Genomic DNA, 24,728 nt, shown 5'->3' with positions numbered 1-24,728 from the left:
GAAAAAAGACTTTTCTGTCTTCAAGTCCAGAGAGGCATTCACCCTGTCTACTCATTCCTGAAGCTTCTACGTGCATTTTTTGGTATCATTTGGTTCTCAGTTGCATTTCCGTAGGGTACGAAGCATAGCCTGTGTTTGCTTTATTAAAGTAGCAATTCCTCCTTCACCAGGAAGCTATCACAGCACATTGCAAAGTCTCTGACACCTTTCCCTTTCCAGTGTCATTAAATGAGTAAGTGTTACACGTTTTCTCTTAGGAGAGTAGCTTTACCCTCCCCTCCCTCCCCTTCTACTCAACCTGGTGACTCATCTCTCCGATTGCAAAGAGCAAGACACGCCACTCCGCCTTCAACGCCAAAGCGGGGATCTGCTGGGGCACAATTTGCAATTTAAGGAAAACCCCCAAAGGCTACAGGCGACCTGCTGATCAGGAAAGAATTTCGCTCTTGTCAAGTACATCACCCTTCATGACCACTAACTTTGTGTTTTTTTCTTTCCTTTGTTGTTCTGTTTCCTGTTTTGCCAGGAAGTATTTCCATAGTTGCTGAGAATCAAAGCACAAAAGAGATCCCTACCTATGTAAATGTTTGAATGGAGGATGCCAGTAAAAAACAAAACAAAACAAAAACAAAATAATAATATAAAATATAAACAATCAAAATCCAAACAAACAAACACTCACTGCATCGGGACTTTTTAATTCTTCAGACACAGACAACAAGGGTTTTTAGCTTTAAGCCTGTGCATGTGGACGATACTCTGAGAACATGTGTGGAGGGGCAGTGTACAGGTGCTCTATTTTAATGGAAAACACTCCCCTCTCCCTCTTTCTTCTCCTCTCTCTTTTTTCTGATCGGTCGTGTTTGTAGAAAATTCACAACATATATAGGCCAAGGAAATCTGCATGTATTTTTGGAAATATTCTTGGCTCTAGATTTATCAGCTATTTTAGCATTAAGGGCTGATGGGTGGATTAGCTACCCCAGCTCCTTTCATAAGACACAAAGACATGCACAGGAGTTTGAAACCCTGAGCTGTTTCTCTGTTCCACTTTCCATATTGTCATCTCCCTTCTAAGTTAGCTTTTGTAGCTCTGTTGGTCAGCAGTGGCCACAAGGCTGCTTTCTGTACTCTCTGTGACCACAGAAACAAAGATGGGAGTTCAGGATCCCTGTAGGCAGGTAGAATAGGGAAGGAAGGGAGGCAGGGAGGCAAAGCATGTCAGAAACGGACCTTGGTTTTCTGTTTACCTCTTCCCACCATAATTGCTTCCCCTTGCAGCTTTCCCTACTCCTGCCCCAACTGCAGTAGGAAATGGAATCCCATTAATTACCCGTTTTCCTGCCTTCACATGTGTCTGTCATCCTTCTGTGGCCATGACCTGTTGGTGTCTTTGTCTTCCCTCCAAATCCCAAATAAGTTGTCCTTCAACTTCTCAATTTTTCTTCCCAAACATGTTGCTAGATTCTGGACATTAACCCTGACGTTTCCTAAATACCAGCCTGGCCTCTGCCGCCCCTGCCTCCATCACTTGCAAGTTTCTGATCCCTCTGTCAGTTTTGTACATTTCCAAGCATGTCAGTGTCTGTGCCCATGGACCTCGCTGTATCCTGCACAGCAGGGTTCAGTTTCATGTATCCGTGTCTCTTCTTCTAGAACCTGCCTTTTCCCACCTGGAAACATTTACTGTATGTGAAAGAGTTGATATATGCAAAGCAATTCAAACCTGGCCATGTACTTTGGAAAAGAAAGCATAGAGATGAATTGTGGTATTCTCACAACTTAAACAAAATCTCGTGCGATCTGATTCTAGAAGATTCTTGTGAGAAATGTTTTGAATATGTGACGATTTTGCAGGGCGATTTCCTCCTGTGATGGTTGCTGTTACCCAACATTTCCACTCTCACAATAGAAACGTTTGTGAAACTGATTTTAACTGGAAGGAGAAGCAGGTTAATGGACTTCATGTTTAAGAGTGTCAAAAAGTCTGAGAGAATAAATTGGGGGGGTCTTGTCTTACATTAGGGTGAGAGTTTGATATTTAGGATGATCCCAGTGATTTCATATGTGCTCTCTGACCTCTGAGTATCATATCATTAAAGGAAAAATTTAAGTCTGCCTAAAGGAGAAAAGTTAGCTGATTGATGATTGGTTAAAAAAAAGATTGGCCCAAAGCATGAAGAAATCCCAGTTTTCCCAGTTTATCATGAAAAAGGTCCAGAGAAAGAGGGAAACAAAAGCCTGTCCAGCAGAGGTCCCTTTAGTATTATGGTCTGGGCAAAACCCACTATAAATTATAGGAGCAAGAAGTTCTGATAAACCTCTTAGTGAGTTCAGCCTCCTCCTTTGCTGTGTCCCTAAGCCAACAGTAAAACACAGGCCCTGGTGATAATGAGGGTGTCCTGAAGATCCTGATGTCCATGACTTTATGTAGCTCAGGCACAGAAAGAATAGCAAAGCTGCTGTCAGAAGTTCATCAGGCAGAGATGTTTATGGTTGAGGATACCCCGTATGAATCTGGGAAATTGGTTATGCCTGAGGCAGCCACCTATTTGTAGAACTCGATTGATTCCTAACCTGCCAGGCTTCCTATCTCATAGGAAACATCCTCACTGATCCTCTTCAGTTGGAGTCTCCCAAATTTAATCTGGAGGACAAAGTGTTTGGAAAACCAAAAGAGGCTCACTCAAACCAGCACAGGGAATCCTCAGAGTTGCAGTTCAATTCATCATAATTAGAAAAGTGTGAAAAAAGAATAACAGTCTTATTCTAGCACAGTGCCTTGCCTAGAGTAGTAGTATGAAAATTATTTGTTGAATAAATGAATGGAAAGACATAGGGAAGAATAACATAGGGAAGAATAAGCTGTAAATCCTAATTAAAAATAGAAGTAGACATGAGATGCCTGGCATTTTGGAAAGTGACCAAAGATGACCAGCTAGAGATTCAGCATCTCCAGGGTTCTCATGTGCCTCTCCTCAAAGCTCCCTCCCATCTGCTGGAGATTAGTGAAGCAAGGTACTGCTAGAGAGGACCTCGTGGTTCTTATGACCTTGGCCAGTTGTTCTCAAAGTTCGGTACCTGGACCAGTAGTATCAGAATCACTTGAGCTTGTCAGAGATGCAAATTCTCCATCCATACCCCATAGCTACTGAGTTAGAAACTCTAGGGGATGAATTGTGGTGTTCTCTGTTGCTAAGCGATAGTGAGCCTGGCCATCTATTTTAACAAGCCCTCCCAGTGACCATGATACATACTGGAGTCTGAGAACCATTGTCCTAGGCCATTCCAGCTGAATTTCAAAGAGAAGGCAGTAACAAGAGCCTACAAATGGGAGGGAACTAAGTGCCTACCTACTCGCTAATAGCAGGTGCAAACACACAAGGGGTTTGGTGGGCTTAAGGTCAGAGGAGTGTGTAGGGAAGTATGTATGTGGAAGGTAAGATTCAGGGCAAGCTAAAAATCCAATACTGCAACGTTTTCCAAAATCCCAGAAGGCAAACTGTGCATGTTCTACCTTGAACCAGCCAACCAACATTTTCTCCCTTGCCTTATTTTTAATTGGATTCACTATCCAAAATGCAGAGGTTTGCTTTGCTTTTTTTTCCAGAAGTTCCAAACAGCAACTTTGAGAGCAGTGGGGTGCTTGGCAGCTGTTCTGTTTTCCAGGAATCCAACTGAGCATTGAAATCTCTCATTTGCCAACTTATTTTTATAGGAAGCCAATTTAAAAAAAAAAGTTTTCTTATAGTATTGGAACTACTTCTAATTTTAAAATGACTTTTTTGATGTATTTTTTGTTAAATACTATGTAGTGTAATGTATAATTGCTCTTGTTTATTGCTTTTACAATCATATTTATTAAACAGATAATGTCTCTAAGTCTTTGCCTCAGGAATTTTTTTTTTAATCCTAAACCCTTGGTGTTCATTCTAAATACAGAAATGTTACATTATAGGATTTCATGAACGCTAATTGCATAAGAAGTAGTAAACACCACAGGTTGGAGGGTTTTTGCTTTTTTTTTTTTTTTTTTTGGTACTCACAAGGCAGAATGTATCTACTACCTGAATTCTACTTGGATTTCAATGAACTCTGCAGCCTGTTACTTTATTAAATTACTTTGACTTAAAAACTAGTCCAAACTAGTTATTTTAGAAAGCGTATGTATTCATTATTATTAGTTCAGAATTAGAAATTATTGATAGGGAACAATTCCATTCAAATTTGTTCATAACCTTGTAGTTACTGAAAGACCAAACCTGCATGAAACAAACTGAAACATGGGGAGTGGTAAAACAGCAGATGAGTGAAAACAGCTGTGGACCTGGAAGCAGGCAGGAGGAGTTCGCCTCTGGCTATGCCAGCTGTGTGACCTTGAGCAAATCATTTTAACATATAAGAGCTTTAGGGCTCTGATGTATATAATTTGGACACAGAAGATCCCTTCCAGCTCTGCCTTTCCAAGTACTATGAGTGGGTGAGTCATTCCCAAGAGTCCCAAATATTTTACTGAAATATTTGTACAGACATAAAACCCTCCTTATTCTTCCCAAAGGCCTGCCAGACACAGAGCGGTGTTGCCTCATTGGCTCAATCATTGGCATATGTGAAACTCCCTGTCGCTCTAGGTGACCCTTAACCTTTCCATTCTCACAGACTAAATTCCTGAATCTTTATTCCTTTCCAGGCCAGATACCATGCACCTCCTTCCTATCAGGGGCAATTTATCACCTGTGTCAGGCAAACAGAAAGCATCCCTATACATGTCAAACAGAAGGGAGTTAATTCAGAACATTTGTTGCTGGGTTAATGGAAGAACAAAAATCCCAAATCAGAGCAGGTGAGGCAACCTTAAGATTTGCTTCAATAGGATGCCTTTCACTTCCCAGTGCTGGAGAGATACAGGTATTACCAGAGCCCTGGAGCCAGCACCACCAGGTTGAAGCTGAAGTCATGGAGGACTTGTCTGGCAGGAGCTGTAGCCATGGAGGAGACATGACTTTACTACCTGTCCTGTGATGCTGCCTAAACAGAGTAGGGAGAAGTAGCTTGCTTTCCCTTGTTCTGTTCCTCTCAGCTGTTGCCAACCCTCTAAACTGCACACCCCAGTTACAAGCCAGTCGGCCGTGGAGCCTGGGAAATGTTTTCTGGAATACTCCCAGTGGGGAGTGGGAAATGAATTTGATAGTACACAGGCAGGTGACTGGCACAGCTCCCGTTTCACTGCCAGCCCATATCATAACCAATGTATCTCCCCCAACCCTAATGCACCAGGTATGGTACCTCGCACCTGTAATCCCAGAGCTTTGGGAGGCCAAGGCGAGTGTTTGGGTGAGATTGCTTGGGCCCAGGAGTTCCAGCCTGCAGTGAGCTGTGGTCATGCCACTGTGGTCTGCCTGGACAACAGAGCAGGATCTTGTGTCTAAAAAATAATATGTAATGCCAGCACTTTGGGAGGCCAAGACTGGCAGATCACATGAGGCTAGGAGTTTGAGACCAGACTGGCCACATGGTAAAACTCCATCTCTACTAAAAATACAAAAATTAGCAGGGTATGGTAGTGCACCCCTGTAATCCCATCTACTCTGGAGGCTGAGGCACAAGAATCACTTGAACCCAAGAGACAGGGTGCAGTGAGCTGAGATTGTGCCACCACATTCCAGCCTGGGCAACAGAGCGAGACTGTCTCAAAAAAAAAAAAAAAAAAACAAATAGTAGGTGCTTCCTTCTCTGCCACTTTGTTCACTTACTTCCCTTTAAACATCACATATTTAGAACTTGGCTGTATGCAAATGTGTGGCACTTATGCCTTTCTCACCAAATTCTACACTCCTTTAAAGGAGGATCTTTTTTTTTTTTTTTTTTCCCCCCATTTTATTCTTTCAGCATTTAGGACTGGGCATTGCCATTAGGGGGCACTAGATAAATGTCTGCTGGAACTCAGCCCTTGATTTTCAGCTTTGTGTTGTGAGCAAGTCCATTTTATTCAGCGATGATCTCTGAGGTGGCTTCACAGCTAGCACCTCTAATTACTTGTTCAGCTGGTGCTTGTCAAGAATCAACATGTTCTGTTACCACTCAAGCTGCTGTATTCCCGGAGCTATTCTTAGATATTAATTTAAGTGAAATAATTGTAGTTTAGGAAGAAGAAGAAGAAAAAAAACTGACTAGAAACTAGCATAAAAAACAAAGGTCTAAGTTTGATTTCTGGATTATTATGTAATTTGTTTACCTATTTCCCAAGGAGTTAACAGTACTATGAAAATGCATGTGAGTCTGAGGCTTGCATAGTAAGGAAGTGCCAAATAATTCCAGATGGACAAATACAAGGAAATGGCTGTTATAAAGTTTTCCTGTTAAACACGTGAAAAGGGACCCATGTTATACAGCATACAGATATTTATTGATCAGTATGCTGTGGCTGCTGCTTTAGGTGTTAAGAATCTTTTGTGAACAAGGCCGATAACATGTCTGCCTTTATGAAGTAATTATCTGAATAGGAGCAATGAACACATAGTATGATTTAATGTAACATATGCAATGCTGTCATACATATAAGATAATTTCAATATATCAAAATGTAAAACGTGATAGGTGACAGGTTGGCCAGAGTGACTGGGGGTGTGGGGCAGGAGACGGGAAGAATTGGTCCTCGGAAAGAAAAACGTCTAGATGCTGAATGAAAACCTTTTCAGGATCTGAAGGCTAAAAAGGAAACAGCCACTTAGACACTGGCTAGAAACTAGCATAATACCTGGTGATACCTGTGTCTCTCCACTTAGACACCTGCATTGTCTCAATATGTTCAAAAGCAACCTTAGAACAACCGCACCCAGGAAACAGTTTTGAACCTAAACAATTAGAAATGTTTCTGAGTTTAAGAGAAAATAGCTCTTCCATCGCACATGCGCAGGGTCTTCCCCAGAGATCATATATACAGTCAGTTGTACTATTATGTAATATACGAGTTTCCAAATTCACCTCACTATGCCAAATGGCATAAAGAAGCCCATAAAGCTTAGGGGAAAAGATGGGGCTGGGGCACAACACACAAAAACTTTGTCATATCTCAGTGTAATACATCTCTGGACACATTTTTAAAAAGGAACAAATCAAATAGAAATGGTAGCATAGTTTTACACACACTAAATGGTGAAGAAATACACAAAGAAAACACTTACCTTGAAAATACTTGAAGTCTGCTTATAAGAGTGGGTGTTGGAATCCTTACCGCGTGTGAGTTGTTACGAAGTGGTAGAAGGGAAGTTACCTAAAATCAGACAGAAATTTGTAACATCAAATATAGATAATGTGGCTGTAATACACAAGGCAAGTGGAAGCATCTGGTAGGTGTTTGAGGGGTGTGTGTGTGTGTGCATGCACGCTATGTGTTTTTACACAGCTGGTTTTGGCTGAGTGCAGTTGTCTGCATTCATTTAGTTTTTCTCATTGACAAAATCATGCATAATCAAACACAGCATTTGAATTATCCTCAAATTCTTCCCTAATATATCAATTACATTAGAACTAATTTACATTTTCAAAAAATGCTTGATAGCAGAACTGACTGTAATTTAGGTGGTAGTTTAAAAGTACTGTAGAGGGAAGAAGCCCTACCTGACAGCAGAGGAAAAAGATAAGGAAATACTGCCAATCCTCATTAAAACTGTAATCTCAGACTGAGGTCTTTTGGTGTAGGGGCCAGCAGCCCTGTTCACTTACACAGACCTTAGATCATCATCCAGTTTGCACCTACCCCAGCAACAAATATTTAGAAACAGGCTTTGGCCCAAAGAATGTTAAGTTGTGGTCAGAACCCCTTGTTAAAGCACGGCTGGCTGGGCACAATGACTGACGCTTGTAATCCTAGAAATTTGGGAGGCTGAGGTGGGTGGATCACTTAAGGCCAGGAGTTTGCGATAAGCCTGGGGAACTTGGGGAAATAATAAAAATACAATAATTAAATATTGTAATACAATAAAAATACAAAAATTAGCTGGGTGTAGTGGCACACCCCTGTAATTCCAGCTACTCAGGAGGCTGAGGTATGAAATATCTGAGCCTGGGGGACAGAGGTTGCAGTGAACCAAGATTGCACCACTGCCCTCCAGCCTGGGCAAAAGAGCAAAACTGTCTCCAAAAACAAGCAAACAAAAAAACATGGTATGACAAAGACATTTATAAAGTATTTGAAGAAAAGTAAAAACAGCTACAGATTTGAAATGTTTAAAAATAATCTCAAGGCCTCTAGATAATCATAAAACACTTTATAAACAATACTAAGTAAATATTTCAATGTACGCATTTATATTTATCTTCATAATACTTCCTGTTTATGTGAATAATAACAGCTTATAGATGCAGAAAAAGGATTCAGTGAGCACTATGTGTAAACTAGTTAACAATAATATATGCATATAATAAAATACAGTGTTCCTATTAAAATTCTCTTACTAAAGAATATTTAAGGACATGAGCAATTTTTCATGTGATGTTAAGAGAAAGCAGAATGTAAGACTTTACATATTATTATAATTTGTACAGAAAATAGTGACAGAAGAAGCAAAATAGTAACACAAGTTATTTCTAACTTGTAAAACTATGGGTGTTTCAATCCCTTCATCTTTGTTTATATATTTTTAAAGTTATTCTAGTATTTGCTAATTAATTTTGTAATTATTGCAAATAATATATTTAATGATATGTAATGTTTATAGGAAAATTCATAACTGTTGGTAGCATATACTTAAATTCCTTTAATAAGTTAAAAACAGCTTCTCTAGGTAAGACATTTTTTTAACCTTGTTTATCAAGTTAAATTCGTATTGAGAGACAAATATTATTTTGCAATTCTGGCATCTGCAGGTTAACTCATGAAATTTCAACTGTTTAAAAATTATAAACTGTTTAACTTTGTGATCCGTGTTTATATATGTAATATGTATGTACACACACATACATATACAGACACATATATGCATGTATGTGATTAATAAAATTTTATAGTATAAATGTAAGGTAAATATGCATAGATATTTACACATTATTTAGATATATGCACATGCATGTAGAAGTGAACACTCTTGCATAGATGTAAAACAACAATACGATAATAGTAGTTAGTTATGGGTCATAAACATACAGAAGCGTATTAATGGGCCTGGACCCATCACTTGGCTGTGTGTTGAGTATTGCAAACCAGTGCTGTCTGAAAGATTTTGTTATTCTTTGGTAATCATGACTGGGGTAAGCAAGAGAAGTGAAGGCAGAAGAGTTATTTCTAGGGGAGAAGATGCAAAGCTGCTGGAAGACACCCTTGCCTTAACTTGTGTAGCAGCCTTCTTAACTGCCCAGCCAACAGCCACTCACTTCCCTTAACACCTTTCAGCCACAAGAAGGATGCCAACCTTACTTACTTAGTAATAGCTCCAAGATATAATACCTCACATGCACACACATACATAAACACACGCTTGATAAATGAGAGGGACTAGCCTCACCAAGTCTTTGGTGAATAACTGGAGGCAGGAGATTATCATTGGCCAAGGCTAGGGCACAGAAGCAATGCTGATAGGATGTAAGTGAACCAAAGACACAGTGAAAAGTCCAGGGCCAAACACCACTGTGAGCACCTGTGACTACTAAGTCCAAAGGGCCAAAGGCTACCAAGATATTAATTCCCAAGCAAACAGTTAAATGTTACCTAAAAATAAAAGATGTGAATGAAGCAAAAGTGTAGAATGAGGAAGTTGTGAGTAAAAAAAATATATTAATGATGAAAAAACAGTAAAAAGCAGCCAGCATGTTGAACATTATGTGTCATCTGTGTACCCATTATCTCATTTAATCCACATAAACTCCCGAAGTAGGAATGGTGTTCTTTTACATTTGGTGAAAGTGGAGCTCAGAGAACTGAAATGACTCACTTGTTCAAGAAGATCATGGAGTAGCAGGTCTGTATGACACCAAGATGCTCACTTTTCTTCTGTGCTGTATTTCTTCCTAAAAGATGAATAAGATGTCAGTCTCATCTTTAGGGCATATAATAATTGAAGGGTGGGGCTAACTCACAGAATGGGTCAAGAAGCCTTCAAAACTAGGTGGGCCTGAAGCTTGGGAAACTTAGAAACCCCACTCGATCTGTTCCATATCAAAGCTGACTCATGTGCTCCATTAAATCTGAGAAAACTGCTCAGTATAACATAGCCTGTTTTCCGAATTCTTCAGTGTGCTGCATTTCAGATGGTGCAAAAGCAAGGCAGACACAGTTGTTCTTAGTGACATGCATGGCCAAGTTTCTGTCTGGAAGAATTCCCAGAAAAGATTCAATTCTTCCTTCTTGCTCTGCAGAGCTTTTCTCCTGGTTGGGATTTAATAGATGCCCCTAGGGATTTATGGAATCAAATCTGGGCATCTGGAGAGGGAGGATAGATGTAAGTTGGTAAAATCTCTCTCTGGTCAAAGTGCTACACTGGCAAGCACATGAGAAATAATTAACCTGAGATGGGACTTTTCTATAGAAATCATCTGACATGGCTTCTAGGAAATCCAGGAGGGCAGATTCTGTTTGTTTTAATATGGCAGGCAAATCAGAAAGATGTTTCATTTGTTTAGTGCATCATTCTAGGCATTATTTCCAAATGTACTGTGTATCTTTTTAGCTCTCTTGAATTTACACAAATGTAGTCTCAACACTGTTGAGACAGAGGAATGAAGAGTTTGATATAAGTAGAGGTCAATGGGCTATAGGAAAGAAGAGTTAAAGGTAGGTGATTCATGGTACACTCACTATGTTATAAGGAATAAAAGAATACATGATTTAAAACCTGCAAACACTTTAAGGTAGTTATGTTCATTTTATGACGTGGAAACATCAGTCTGAAAAATTCAGTTCACTTGTCTAAGATCACATAGCCAGGAAAGTAGGAAGGTCAGAATTCCAGCCCATGATTCCTAATCCTCTTTCATTCTACTCATACAGGTAAGCCACAAATAAGAGATGGTTCAAAACAACAAAACTCCAAGTTCATGCAGTTCTCTGCTCCAGAGGTGGTTGTTGGAAAGAGTTTGCATGAGGAAAGGAATTATTCTTCTAAATCCAGATGCCAAATTCTTCCTCAGCCCTACTTTGAGTTACACAAATAGAGACTTACTCCTTTTGACCTTAGGTGACACGGTACACAGGGTAGATGGACCATCTAAGCTCTCTTGAGCTAAAGAAATGATATTTGCTACTTACTTTGGTAAACAAGCGGATATAGAATAAGTATTTTCCAAATACCAGCACTAAGTCATCTGAAACCCAGCAGCTCATACAGCACCCAGAGTGCTGCATTTAAGTCATATATATAGATATGGCTTAACCTATTGGAGATGGGATCCCCTACATAATTTTCATCCTTATGCATGAAGTTTCTCTTCAGTGGTCTCATTGCAGGGCAAGACCTTCCTTATTCACTTTGGCCCATGAGTAGGAAATTTCTTTAATATAGAATGAAGCCTTGTGGCTCTATTATATCTGAAAACATATTACCAAGCATTTTTTGGTTATGTGGGTTTTGTTTGTTTTTTTTTTTTTAACTGATGAGAGCCTACAGTATTATTGCAAATAGCAAAGAACTAGTTTGGGATGTCCTGATAAGTAATGAGGCATTTTGGAACTCAAGTGGGAAGGAATGAGAAAGCAAGACAGGAGAGGACTGCTGAGGCAGGACTGACCCAATCTGAGAGACTCTTGAATTTAATGTAGTGTCTGAAGAGGCATACAGAACTTAGGCTGCGCTGGGCCCAAGCCCATAGGCGAAACACGTTACCTCTAGATTCCAATCAGTGATTGTGTCGGGAATTTAGCTGATGGTCATATTCCAGATGGCCCCTGAGTATCCACAATAATCATTATCAGTCTGTTACAAATAAGGGACCTGAATGGGAGGTAGGCAAAGGCTAACTCTGTAGGACAGAAGGTGGCAGAGACAAATCAGGGCATCGGGGTTCAAGGGGCCATTGTCAGGTATCTGGAGTCTCAGCAAAACTCTGAGGTGAAGGCTAGGTCCCTACATCTGAGACATGCAGTGAAGACAATTTAATAGCTGAGATTCACCAAAAATATGTGTTCAGAGCTAATCTCAGACACACCAGACCCACATCTAAAAGCATCCTAACCTCCCAGACTGAAGTGACTGGTGACTCCTAACATGCTCTTAATCCTTGGTGCACTGGTTCTGGGATACAGAGGATTCCAGTTTCTCCAAATTCTCTGGGGATGGATTATCTAGTAACTTCAGACCTTCCTTGACAGTCCCTCGAAGCTGGCATGAAGAACGGCCACATAAATAAAAGTAGCTCCATTTGTTATCAGGCTCAAATAAATTTTTATCTGCACTTTCTTTCCGTCCACATCCTCAACATTACTGTTTTTCCTCTATCAACAACGACTTGGTCCCAGTTCTGGATAGTTTTAGGGCACAACAAATAAAGCAAGTGAACATGTAACCAACTTGCCTTGAACTCTTGCTGATGAAATTTTTGGTGAATCAGCAGGTTTGTGTACTTTGTGTGTATGCAGATGTGCCCTTTTTGGTAAAATGTGTGGTAGGCAGTTTCTAGGAACAAAGCAAAAGCAATGCCAGGATGGTTTATTAAGTATATTACAGTAGCCCACTCTGCATAATTTCAGAGGCATTACAAATGGGACTGCCATCCACTCCTGGGAAGCAGAGGCAGGAAGTAACTCAGCTTGAGTTTAAATTTTCAGAGTTCAGGGGATATCTATATTAAGAATCAAGTCAGCACTGCTTCGCTGGAATTATAGACGCACAGATTTCTAGAGATTAAAGGAAAATTAGAAATTATTCTCTAATATTTTTGAGTGCTGATTATGTGCTATGCATCATGCTAGACCATCAACTTAACCAGTCACCTCATGTGACCAAGTTTCAACAATTTCCTCATGGACACATAAATTAACAGCAAAGCAAAGACTCTTGCATCTTCTTCCCTAAGCCACGTTGCAAGTCTTGATTCTTTTCTCCATGGCACCTGCCTCTATCCCCATCTGTGCAATACAGCCAAGATCCTTAGAATGAGTAGAAAAAAAATTCAAGAACTGTGAGATAAATAACTTCCACAAAATCCATGTTTTGAAACCATGGGTTGTCTCTCAATCCATGAAAAATAAAGCATTTGAAGCCAGGCATAGTGGCTCATGCCTGTAATTCTAGCCTTTTGGGAGGCTGATGAAGTCAGATTGCTTGAGTCCAAGAGTTCAAGACCAGCCTGTGTAACATGGCAAAACCCTGCCTTGGCAAAAAATTAGCCAGATGTGATGGTGCACACATGTAGTCCCAACTATTCATGAGGCTGAGGTGGGAGGATCACCTGAGCCAGGGTGGTCAAGGCTGTAGTGACCTGTGATTGTTCCACTGCACTCCAGCCTGGGTGACAAAGTGGCACCCTGTCTCAAAATAAATAAATAAATGAAAGGAAAGAAAGAGAAAAAAAATAAAGCATTTCTTTATGAATCTATTCATTCACTCATCCAACAAACAGAGTCTGAATACTGAATCACTGGATAGTCTCTGAAGTGTCTGATTTTAAAGTAGAAATCTAGTCATCAACTAGTAATAAAAAGAATTCTAACCCTCACTTGCTTCTTTCAAGGAATATTGCTGGGGACGTGATTCATAACTCTAGGAACAATTCTCAAAAGCACTTCTTTTACACCATCCAATTTGCCCCTCACAACTGCTTGGGAGTCTCTGAGTCAAATCTGCTTTCCTACTGCTTTTTCTTTGTCTTCCACTTGGGGGTGCACTCACCTCCCTGGGTTCTTTATTGTGTAAATCGGTTTAGATTACTGCATAAATCTAATCTCTGGTCTAGTCTCTACTCATTCAACTGATTTTTCATTCCAAAAAATTCATTTTAAACAACTAGATGAAGGGAAGAGAGGAGAATGCTTACACTTTAATAAATCTTGGCTGAAAATTATATGTATGAATATGTCACATAAGAATTAAATTGTGTACAATCACATTTCAATTAAAAACAAAATAAAACTTTGAAAAAAGAATAGAGGACATGGCATCAGGACAATTTGGTAATATGTTAAACAGGAAAAACCAGAAATAAAGAAGACTTAAATGTGGTATGTGGAGCCTGAGGAATAACAATTCTCTTTGAAAAAGAGGACATTGGTAAACCTAATGTTTTGGGATTTAAATTGCACAGAAGAAGCAATAAGGACTGATGATAACATTGGTGAGAGGTGCCAGCAGATAGCATAAGGAAATTAAAATCTTATAAGAGGCCTGGGAGCAGTGGCTCATGCCTGTAATCCCAGCACTTTGGGAGGCCAAGGCAGATGGATCACTTGTGGTCAGGAGTTGCAGACCAGCATGGTCAACATAGTGAAACTCTGTCTCTACTAAAAATACAAAAATGAGCCAGCCATATTCCCAGGTACTCAGGAGGCAGAGGCAGGATTCTTGAAGCAAGAATCTCTTGAACCTGGAAGACGGAGCTTGCAGTGAGCCAAGATTGCACCACTGCACTCCAGCCTGGGTAACCGAGTAAAACTATGTCTCAAAAAAAAAAAAGTTATAAGAGGCAGAGAAATGTAAACAATCCCAGACATTGAGGGTATTTTAATGAAGGAATAAAAAAGTCTTCAACAGCCAGGCACGGTGGCTCACAACTATAATCCCTGGCTGATTATTTTGTATTTTTAGTAGAGACGATGTTTCACTATGTTGGACAAGCTGGTCTCAAACTCCTGACCTCATGATCCACCCACCTCGGCCTCCCAAAGTGCTGGGATTATGGGTGTAAGCCACCACACCTGGCCTAGAGAGATTTATTTTAGATAATTGGCTCACATGATAATTGTGCCGTAGGCTGAAATCCACAGAACAGGCTGGCAAGCTACAAATCCCAACAAGAGTTCATGTTGCAGTCTCGATTCCTAAGGCACAATTCATTCCTCCTCCTGGGAGTACAGTCTTTTCTCGTAAGGTGATTGATTGGGTGAGGCTTACCCACAGTATGGAGGGTAATATGCGTTACTCAAAGTCTACTGATTTAAACGATAATCAGATCTAAAATAAAACGCTGTCATGGCAACATCTAGACTGTGTTTGACCAAGCAACTGGGCACCACTGCCTAGCCAAGTAGGCACATAGAATTACCCAGCACACGTCATCAGTACCGCAGACTATACACTAGCCTGGCAGGTAAGTAACTGGCATTTGTCCCTTTCCTTCCCCCTTTTCTCCTAGTGTCCTTGGTCAAATCACTTATCTCTCTAAGCTTCAGTTGCTCTAATTTCTAATGTAGGTAGCCAGTAGAACTTTTTTTTATATATACAGGAAAGCTGATAGATGTCATTATCTAAGAACTATCACACAAATATGTGACAATCTTGAAGAATAAAATATAACTTTATTTTCCAGATTAAAAACAAAAACAAACGAGTGTTGTTTGGCACGTCAGGAGGAGGTCTGCCTATTTCAAAGGCATGTCAGATGGCTGACTCATGCCTAACTATTCTGTTCCCATGGGAAAGTCTAGCCAGAACAGGCCTTAATTTATTCACATGACTAAATTAAGATTGTTTAAATGGACAGAGTGTAACAGGACTTGAGATCCCTTCATCATAAACCCAAAAGCACAGGGCAGGAGAAGTCAAAATTCTGCCTTTGCCAAAGCAGCTACTAGTGCCTAAGGGCTGCGATAGAGTTTTGTCTTTTTTTAGTAAAATTAAAAATATTAACAGTTTTTGCATCAGCATACTTTCCTCAGAGTTAAAGAATGAAGAACAGCACCTTTACATATAACAGATAAAAGAGATAAACAGATAGAAAGAAGAAAAGGATTAGAGATAAATTTCTCTAGCCAGGTGATGAATAAAATAGAGCACTTTTTATTTTAAATATCAGGGAGGTTCCATATACATTGTGGTCAAGCACAGCCAGAGTGGTGGCCATCTGACAGGGCAGTTCAGAGAGCAGCAGCTCCAGAAGAAATGGGCCAAAGTTGATAGAAGGAACAGAAAAGAGGACAGAGTCATATTCCTGAACAACCAGACGTTATTTCAGTGTCCTCATCTGCAGAAATACCAGATGATCCAAAACATATTTTCTCTGTTTTGTTTTTTCTTTTTGTTTGTTTGTTTGTTTGTTTTCCCCGAGACAGAGTCTCGCTTTGTTGCCAAGGTTGGAGAGCAATGGCATGCAATCTTGGTTTACTGCAGCCTCTGACTCCTGGGTTCAAGCGCTTCTCCTGCCTTAGCCTCCTGAGTAGCTGGGATTACAGGTATGCACTACCACGCCCAGCTAAATATTTGTATTTTTCATAGAGATGGGGTTTTGGCATGTTGGCCAGGCTGGTCCCAAACTCCTGACCTCAAGTGATATGCCCACCTCAGATTCCCAAAGTGCTGGGATTACAGGCATGAGCCACCAGGCCTGGCCAGCCCAAAATATATTCTTATCTTCATCTTTCATTGTGAATCCTTATCTTTCTGCTAGACTTAAGAGAAGCATTCATGTCTGTATTTATTTAAGAAAAAAGGTTTTCAATAATGATGAAGCTAAAAGCCTCTGTGATCATCACGAAAAAGTTTACTACATTTCTTCTGGGAACAGGATTTAGGTAGAAAATACAGAGCATATTAAACACAGAATAGATCATCTTCCAGATTGGCTGAAACAGCAATGGCAATAGAGTATTCTGGGATATAAAGCTGAATGTTGGTGATAGATCATGGAGACCTTAACTACCAGACTAAAAAGATAGGTCTTTATTGAGAGGAAAATCAATTCCGAAGCCTTTAGAATTGTTTAGCAGTGAAGTGGTATGCTCAGAACTCTGCTTTTATAGTTTACTTTGGAGCAGAGTATAAGATGGATGGTATATTTGTTATCTATCACTGCATAAGGTATGGCACCAGATTTATGCAGCTTAAAACAAGATTGTTATTTCTAGTTTCAAGAAGTAGAAATCCAGGAGTGAGTAAGCGAGGTGATTCTGACTCTGGGTTTATGAGGCTGTGGTCAAACTGTTGGTCCGTACTACAATTATATGAGGACTTGAATGGGCTGGAGTATCCACCAAGATAGCGCAATCTCATGGCTTTCACAGGAACGTTTAGTTCCTCAGAACATGGGCTTCTCTACAGGCTGCCTAAACGTCTTCATGACATAGAGGCAAGCTTCCTTGAGAACGTTCCAAGAGAAAGTGAATGCGGAGGAAGCCTCGTGCTTTTAAAGACCTAGTCCCTGAAGTTGCACCCCCTCACTTCTGCTCTGTTCTTGGAAGTGGGTCACTAAGTCCCACCAGCTCTCAAGCAGGGACGGGGCAGGAGTCGGAGGAAGGAATTGGGTTCCACCTCTTAAAGGGGGAGATAGCAAAGAATGTAGGGACATGAATTATTAATAAGACCAGCATAGATGGTATAACACTGGAATGTCTTACAGATTTTTACCTTACATCTGGTGCTTCCCATTCCAACAGATATTTGGAGCAGGAAAACAAATCAGAAGTCTGGTATGACGGTCAAGAGGCCAAATAAGGAGATCTCAGCTAAGGCAGGGTGTTAAACAAGAGAAACATCTGGAGGAGCATATATGAGGATAAATTATGAGGGTTGTTTTTAGCCAGACTTTCAGTAAATTACATGTTAAGAACTATTCGAAATTTTTTATTTATAAATTATCTGTGGTCATCAGGTATGGTAGATGGGACTGGTCAGAGGATGACATCGTTGGCAAGAATAAAGAAGTTAGAGGACATGTTGAGAAGGCAGAGAGATAATGTGTTTGCTTCTTGACTTTGTGGTATCAGTGGGCCTCCCATGTGTAAACACCTAGCAGGCTGTTCAAATACTAACCTGGAGCTGAACCGTGAAAAATAGGGGATGAACAATAATAGAAGCAAGCAATAATATAAACTAGGCAAGGAATGACTTGGCCAAAGGGGAAGGAGTGAAGATGGTTCAGTTTAGCCTCTTGAAAAATGGATACATTTACAAGGAGGAGGAAAAAACCAGGACTTTTGAAAGGAATCCAGAAAAGAGTTCAGAATTACACGGGACATCACAGCAGGAGGAAAGGGAAGATGGGGTCAGTTTGCAGTGCCGCATGCTGTGAAAGATCAGGAAGGTCAACTGTGTGGGGATAACTGTGCTCAGAGATTGTGCTGTCTGCGACGTCTAGAAAAAGGTTATCAGCAGGATAGGGAGTGAAGAAAAAACACATGGCGTGGAGTTCAGCACTGAGAGGAAAACCTCAGTAGTGTGCTGAAAGAGGTTTAACAGCTCACTACATGGGTGAGTGGAAACCCTGATGTGTACCATTTGCTGGATTCCAGTGTGTAAATATTTCTACCTGGCCAATTTCAAGCTACCTGTGGTTAATAACTGCCTCACAAATTCCTGAAAAACTTAGCCATTGGTTCTCACAAGACTTTATGAGACAGCTACAGTACATCACTGGAAGAACTGAAAGATAAATGAATATACTTATTTTCTAAGCCTTATATTATATGTAAGGCATTCTTTTAAACTTAAAAAAATATGGGCCTGACATGGTGGCTCACACCTCTAATCTCAGCAATTTGGGAGGCTGAGGCAGGTGGATCACCCGAGGTCAGGACTTTGAGACCAGCCTGGCCAACATGGAGAATCCTCATCTCTACTAAAAATGCAAAAATTTGCCGGGCATGGTGGTGGGGTCCTGTAATCCCAGCTACTCAAGAGGCCGAGGCAGGAGAATTACTTGAACCCGGGAGGTAGAGGTTGCAGTGAGCTGAGATCATGCCATTGTACTCAAGCCTGGGGGACAGAGTGAGACTCCATATCAAAAACAACAAAAAATAAATAAAAATATTAATGTATACTTATGCCCTATAAATGTGGAAAGGCATATCATCTCAGAAAGCTTTGTGTAAGCCCCGTAATATTCAGAAACCAGAGAAAAGCATTTTTTATCTTACCCTCTGTGCCTCCACATCAATGTTACATGGGCACCTGGGGTTCACATAGCCATCCAGAGTTCACATGTCCCTTCTTCATCTCCCTAATCCTTTCCATCACTTTTTTCTTGGGGATAACTTCACCTCACAGCAGCTACAGTTTTCCATTATGAATCTTTTGTGTTAAATGCTCACATTCTTCATGGATGAAGTATGGCAAAAACAAGCAAGCTTCTTACTTTCTAATACTCACACTCTCTCAGAGTAGCATTTTGATACGTCCTGCTTAAAGCCTTCTTCCACACCAGGGATAAAAGAACAGTGGGGAACAAAAGGACAAATGGGGAAGTGACCTAGGTCTTCCCATACTTAGAACATATAAAATATTCACAGTGCAAAACTAGCTACCCACTGTCTCCCACTGCTAGAACTTGTATATATTTTTTCATCATCATGGAGATTTCGGTCAATGGCATCCTTGTTTCTGAGCCACCAGGCCCCATGAAGAAATCCTTACAAAGACAATCCAAAGAAAAGGGCTCACTTGAACCTGCAAGCCTTTCTTCCATGCCAGGGCATGATATGCTTACTGGGGAGTTCTAAAGAAACTAAGTACCAACATTTAGTCATGATGTATGTTTTTCCAAGCCTAAAATTACCAGACTTGAAAGCTGTGTGATTTTAAAGTGAATTGATCAAGACTGTAACTGTTAATAACATGCATGACTACAGCCTGTATATTAACTATGATCTCTGAGAAAATGCACTTGGGAATCACAGACCTGTATTTCACACTTGAGCTTAGAATTTTCATTTTTTAAAATCCCACTACTAATTAAATCCAACTGAATATTTCCTTTACCCAACGATAGAGAAGTGCTTCTTGTTTGTCAAATCCCTTTCAGCCAAATAACCACTTAACTAATCTCAAATTGAATATCTTATTTAAGATTTTGAATTATCCTTTCTCTGCAGAGAGCTGCTATTGAATATTATAACAGCATCATCCAGGGAAATATTTCTTATCCTCTTGACTGGAGGAAAGGGGGAAAAAAACATGTTTTGTTATATCACTGTGTAGATTGAAATCTGGGAAAATGAACAAGCTGACATTTTTAAGTCAAAGAGCATTAGTAGTAGACAGAAGTGGCTTTTATCACTGCATACAAATCCTGGTCCTGAGCTCACCAAAAAGAAAAGAGGAGTTGAGTCTTTCCTATTTAGACTAATTTGATTATTCCTGCTGAGAGTGACCGGGATGTTAGCATATCATGGGGAAAAGAGAAACAGATCTGTCTCCTTTACTTGCTGCCTTTGTGATCTTCAATAACTCACTTAAATACTTTGAACTTCAGTTCAAATGGCATCTTGGATATGCCTGAAAAGATACCTTTCTGCCATTAAGGCCTATTTTAATCAAAACAATATCAACAAAAACATATTGAAAAATTTACTCATAATTTCTCCATTCATACCATGAAATTGTTCACCATTTCACTCTAATTACAAGCCCACATCCTTCATCTTTGCTGTAGCCTATGATCTGTTGCTCCATTACAGCTCCAACCTCCACCCCTGCCCCTGTCCTGTGCTCTCACTATGCCAGCCACACTGGCCTCCTGCCTGTTTATTTTAGAGAAGTGTACTCTTTCAACAGGCCTCTCCACCCACTGGTACCTCTTCCTGGAATGTTCTGATTTTCCACAGGACTTGTCCTCTCACATCACAGTGAAGCCTTCTGAAATGACAACACTTCAACATGGCTGCTAACACATCTTATCCTTCTGTTAAAAGATAATTTATTAAAAATCCTCAGTCTCATATAAGTATCTGTCACAGCTAATTTTATGCATCAACTTGGAGAGTGTTTTGGAAGGAGATTAACACTTAAACTCGTGAATCTCAGTAAGTAGGTTCTCCTTCAAAATGTGGGCAGCCCTCATTCAATCTGTTGGAGACTTGGGTGGAATAAAAAGACTGGCCTCTCTAAGCAAGAGGAAATTATCCAGCAGACTATGTTTGGCTAGGAACTGCACCTTTGGCTCTCTTGGGTCTCTGTCTGCTGGCTCACACTACAGATTTTCAACTCTCCAGACTTCATAATTGTAGGAGCCAATCCCTTATAATAAACCTCCCTCCATATTTATACACATCTTATCAGTTCTGTTCCTTTGGAGAATCCTAACTAATACAACATCAAATTAACAAGCGTCAAATATTTTACTTAACTCATTAATTAATGAGTAAGCCAGTAACATGTTAAGACAGATGACAATGAAAATTGCACCTATAGTTTCCTTGGGCCAGGAATATGGGCATAATTAGTTCCTCCGTGTAGTTGTCTTAACAGGCTGCAGTCAAAGTGTTGATCACGGCCAGGTTATCACATAGAGTATCAACCAGAGAGGAATCTATTCCAAAGCTCAGACTGTCAGCAGAATTATCTTCCTATAGTTTTAGGACTGAGGATCTTGATTCTTGTTGGCTGTCAGCTAGAGGCTGTTCTCAGCTCCAAAAGGCCACCTGTAGTTCCTGTAGGCTGATCCCCATTCCTTCCCATGTGAGCTTTAATTATATGGTCACTTACTTCATAAATCCTGCAAGAAGATCCTCTAGAGCAAGTCTGCAAGCAAGATGCAGATGTATGTAACGTAAAGTAAGTGTGGAAGTGACATGCCATCACTTTGTTATATTCTGTTGGTAAGAGTAAAATCAAGTCACAGATCCATGATTACTCAAGGGGAAGGAATGACACAGGGACATAAATACCAGAGGTGTATATTAGTGTGATATACCTTAGAGTCTGTCTGTGACACGGCCAAAGTCAATCAAAGACTCAGACTCCTATGAAATCGTATACTCTTTGGAGGGTGCACTAGATAAGACAGCCATTTGGAAGAATGTCAGTTTCTTACGAAGCTCTATACAGTCTTGTCATATGTCTGAAAATCATACTGTTAGGTATTTCAATCATGATTTGAAAGCTGATGTCCTCACAAAAACCTGCACACAAATGTTTATGGTAGTTTATTTCATTGTCATCAAAAACTGATTGCAAGGAGTTCTGAAGAAACAGGAAGAGCTAAATAGGACAGTGGAACTACGCTGTGACACGGTAACTGTGAATAAGTAACAGTATGCAATTTTCAAAACCCACTGGACTTTACTGTACAAAAAAATGAACCTCAATGGGTAAAAATTAAAAAAAAATCATTTAGAAGTTCTGGAGAATTTGAGGACAGAATGCAGAGTTTGAAATTAATCAAATTTATTCTTAGGTAAATTACTATTTTTTATTAAGGGGAAAATGTGTAAGGAAAGAGGAGAGGGAAAAAATGTTGCTTGTCTAGCAACTTATACCTTCTTCATGCTAACACATTTGATCACCACAGCCATTCTCTCAGACAGTCCTTACTATACCCTCATTTTACAAACCGGGAGTTTGAGGTTCAAGGAAGCTAAGTCACTCTCCCAAGGCTGTACCCCAAGTAATCATCAAAGCCATAATTTTAAGTAGACTACTCTTATATCTCTAAATTTTCCTACCAATCAATGATTCTTATATTAGGATATAAGATATTTTCTCTGAGATCTAGCAGGCTTTTTCTCCCCTTTGAAAAAAAAGTAGTCCATTTTTAAGTTTGAGCACTACTGCCTATTCTATGGTCACTCTTGGAAAAGTCTTACATTCTTTCTCCAATTTTTAAATGGTTTTTCCCTGTTAAAAAAGGAAGCCATCAGGCTAAATTTCCTAAATGGAAATTTAGGCACTGGCTTTGAAAATAAGTAGGGAGACAGTAAGAAAGGAAGGTGCAAGTTTGGGGGCAAATGAAAAGAGGCAGTGATGATGAGATCAATTCAGCAAAAGGCAAAGACCGGTTCCTTCTTAGTGAGTTGGTAAGAGGATGAGTTCTAGCAGCAAAGGTCTACTGCGATAAATGATCAATGCCCAAGATTGATCCAAGTTAGGTTCAGAGTGACGCAGACTCTTTCCTAGTCTGTTGGCAGCCACGGAGCTGGTGCTTGTGGAGTAACTATCTTGACTAAATGGGCAATCCATTTTCTTACCTGTCCTGAGAGTCACTCATGTTAAAATTAGAAGGGTATTCTCTAAACCCTAGTGAGTAGCATTCTGCTACCGGATAAATGAGAAAAAGGTATTCAGTTTCTACCAATAATGGCTTCTACAATTCCTTTACATGATCAGCAGAGAAAAACAAACACGGCACCTGTGAGAGAAAATGAGCATGTTTTTGTTTGTTGTTTTGTTTTGCTTGTGTGTTCTATCCATCTACTATTTGGTGTGATTTTCTTTGCCTACGAAGAAAAGTCTTTATTCATCCTTACATTTATCTACAATATAAATCTGGCATTTGTTGAGAACCTACTCTGTGTACTGTTTTAAATATTTCATATGTATTTAATGACTTTACTTTTGCAATAACCTGATGAAGTAAAGTCTGCTATGAATTCACTTTACATATAAGAACACTAAGTCACAGGGAGGAGACATACTTGACTCAAGTCATATAGCTAATGAGTGGTAATTCAAACCTCAGCAGTATATAATTTAACACTCTTAATGAACGTACTGAAATGTAGAGATGTCTGAAGAGGCAGCTTTTGTTCTTGTGTTTGTGTGTGTTTGGGAGTGGAGGGTTGGTTTTAATATAAAACAAAAACTTAGTACATTTCTCTAAAACACACACACTCAGTTTCATGAAAAAGCAAGCAAGCAAACAAATAAATTACTGGATACACCCACTAGTATACGCTCCACTTAGAACCTCAGAGACCCAAATGCAGAAATGGTAGAGGATGGTTGAGGAACACAGGATTAATTACCAGTTATTTATAGAGCACTTATTACATCCCAGGGATAGTGCTATGTGTTATGATAACAAAGGAGACTGAGTCCTTCAAAAGGGCTTCAGGAAACTTGCATATCAGGTGAGAATATCAGATATAGCATATAATAAGAAGGGACAATGTCTATAGAATTATTTAACTGGATACAGTGTGATCTCCAGACCACTTTATGTTATAAATGACAGAATACCAATTCAAACTGACTTAGGCCCAAAGGGTTTTTATGAACACATCTGCATCTAGGATTTTGCAAAGTATCCTCTGGAAAGTAACTCTGTCCCTTGCTTCTGTTTCGCTCTGTGTCTCTAGAATGGCTTGTAGAAACTTAGTTCTTTCAGCTTACTAACTGTGGCAAAAGAAGGGTATCTTTCTCAGTAATTCCCTTCCTAAATGGCCTGTCCATTTTCCTACCTCTCCTACTAGTCACTGGTGCTAAAATAAAAAGGACTTTCTTTAAGCCCTAGTGATAAATAACACTAGTAAGCCTGGCTTGGATTATGCGCAATTGCAAAAATGGCTCAGTGGCCAGCAGGAAGAAATTCTCTGACAAGGCCTAGGTTGTCTGTTCTAGCTCAGTCTTAGGGTGGGTCAGCGCCATCCCAACCACTTTGACTAGGACTGGTGAGTCCCCAAAATGAAAATCAGATGCTCTTACCAGATGAGGGAGAAATGTATGCCATATGGGCAGAAACCACAGAACCTTCTGTGACTATAGAACCATATATGTATGCATGTATTACTTATGTGTGCATGTCATGGCCACACTTAGTGACTTTTAGAATTGTCATAGCAACATTAACTTCACAAGGTACAGCTCACTTTGTGGATAAAGTGGAAGCATTCCTTTGCCTGGATTTAATTTGCAGCTTCTTCTGAAGCCAGTTGG

At 39.9% G+C, this 24,728-nt stretch overlaps 1 protein-coding gene across 5 annotated transcripts in view; it reads left to right on the top strand.

Moving 5' to 3' along the window:
* SORCS1 (sortilin related VPS10 domain containing receptor 1) overlaps positions 1 to 4,037 on the top strand; it is a 583,838-nt gene extending 579,801 nt beyond the window's left edge. For 2 of the 5 annotated variants that reach the window (XM_032281559.1, XM_032281558.1), the window contains one exon: positions 3,611 to 4,037. In XM_032281559.1, coding sequence (XP_032137450.1) covers positions 3,611 to 3,681 — 71 coding nt within the window. In that variant the 3' untranslated portion in view covers positions 3,682 to 4,037. Of the gene's footprint in view, positions 1 to 257 lie in introns of all 5 variants that reach the window. The other 3 variants (XM_032281560.1, XM_032281555.1, XM_032281556.1) reach the window with 2 other exon arrangements.
* The last annotated feature ends 20,691 nt before the right edge of the window (positions 4,038 to 24,728 follow it).

The sequence above is a fragment of the Sapajus apella genome, unplaced genomic scaffold (genome assembly GCF_009761245.1).
Source record: "Sapajus apella isolate SASKATOON/1434 unplaced genomic scaffold, GSC_monkey_1.0 scaffold13, whole genome shotgun sequence".
Lineage (NCBI taxonomy): Eukaryota > Metazoa > Chordata > Mammalia > Primates > Cebidae > Sapajus > Sapajus apella.
Note: the sequence above shows the minus strand (reverse complement) of the source record. Positions and strands in the feature narration are given on the sequence as shown.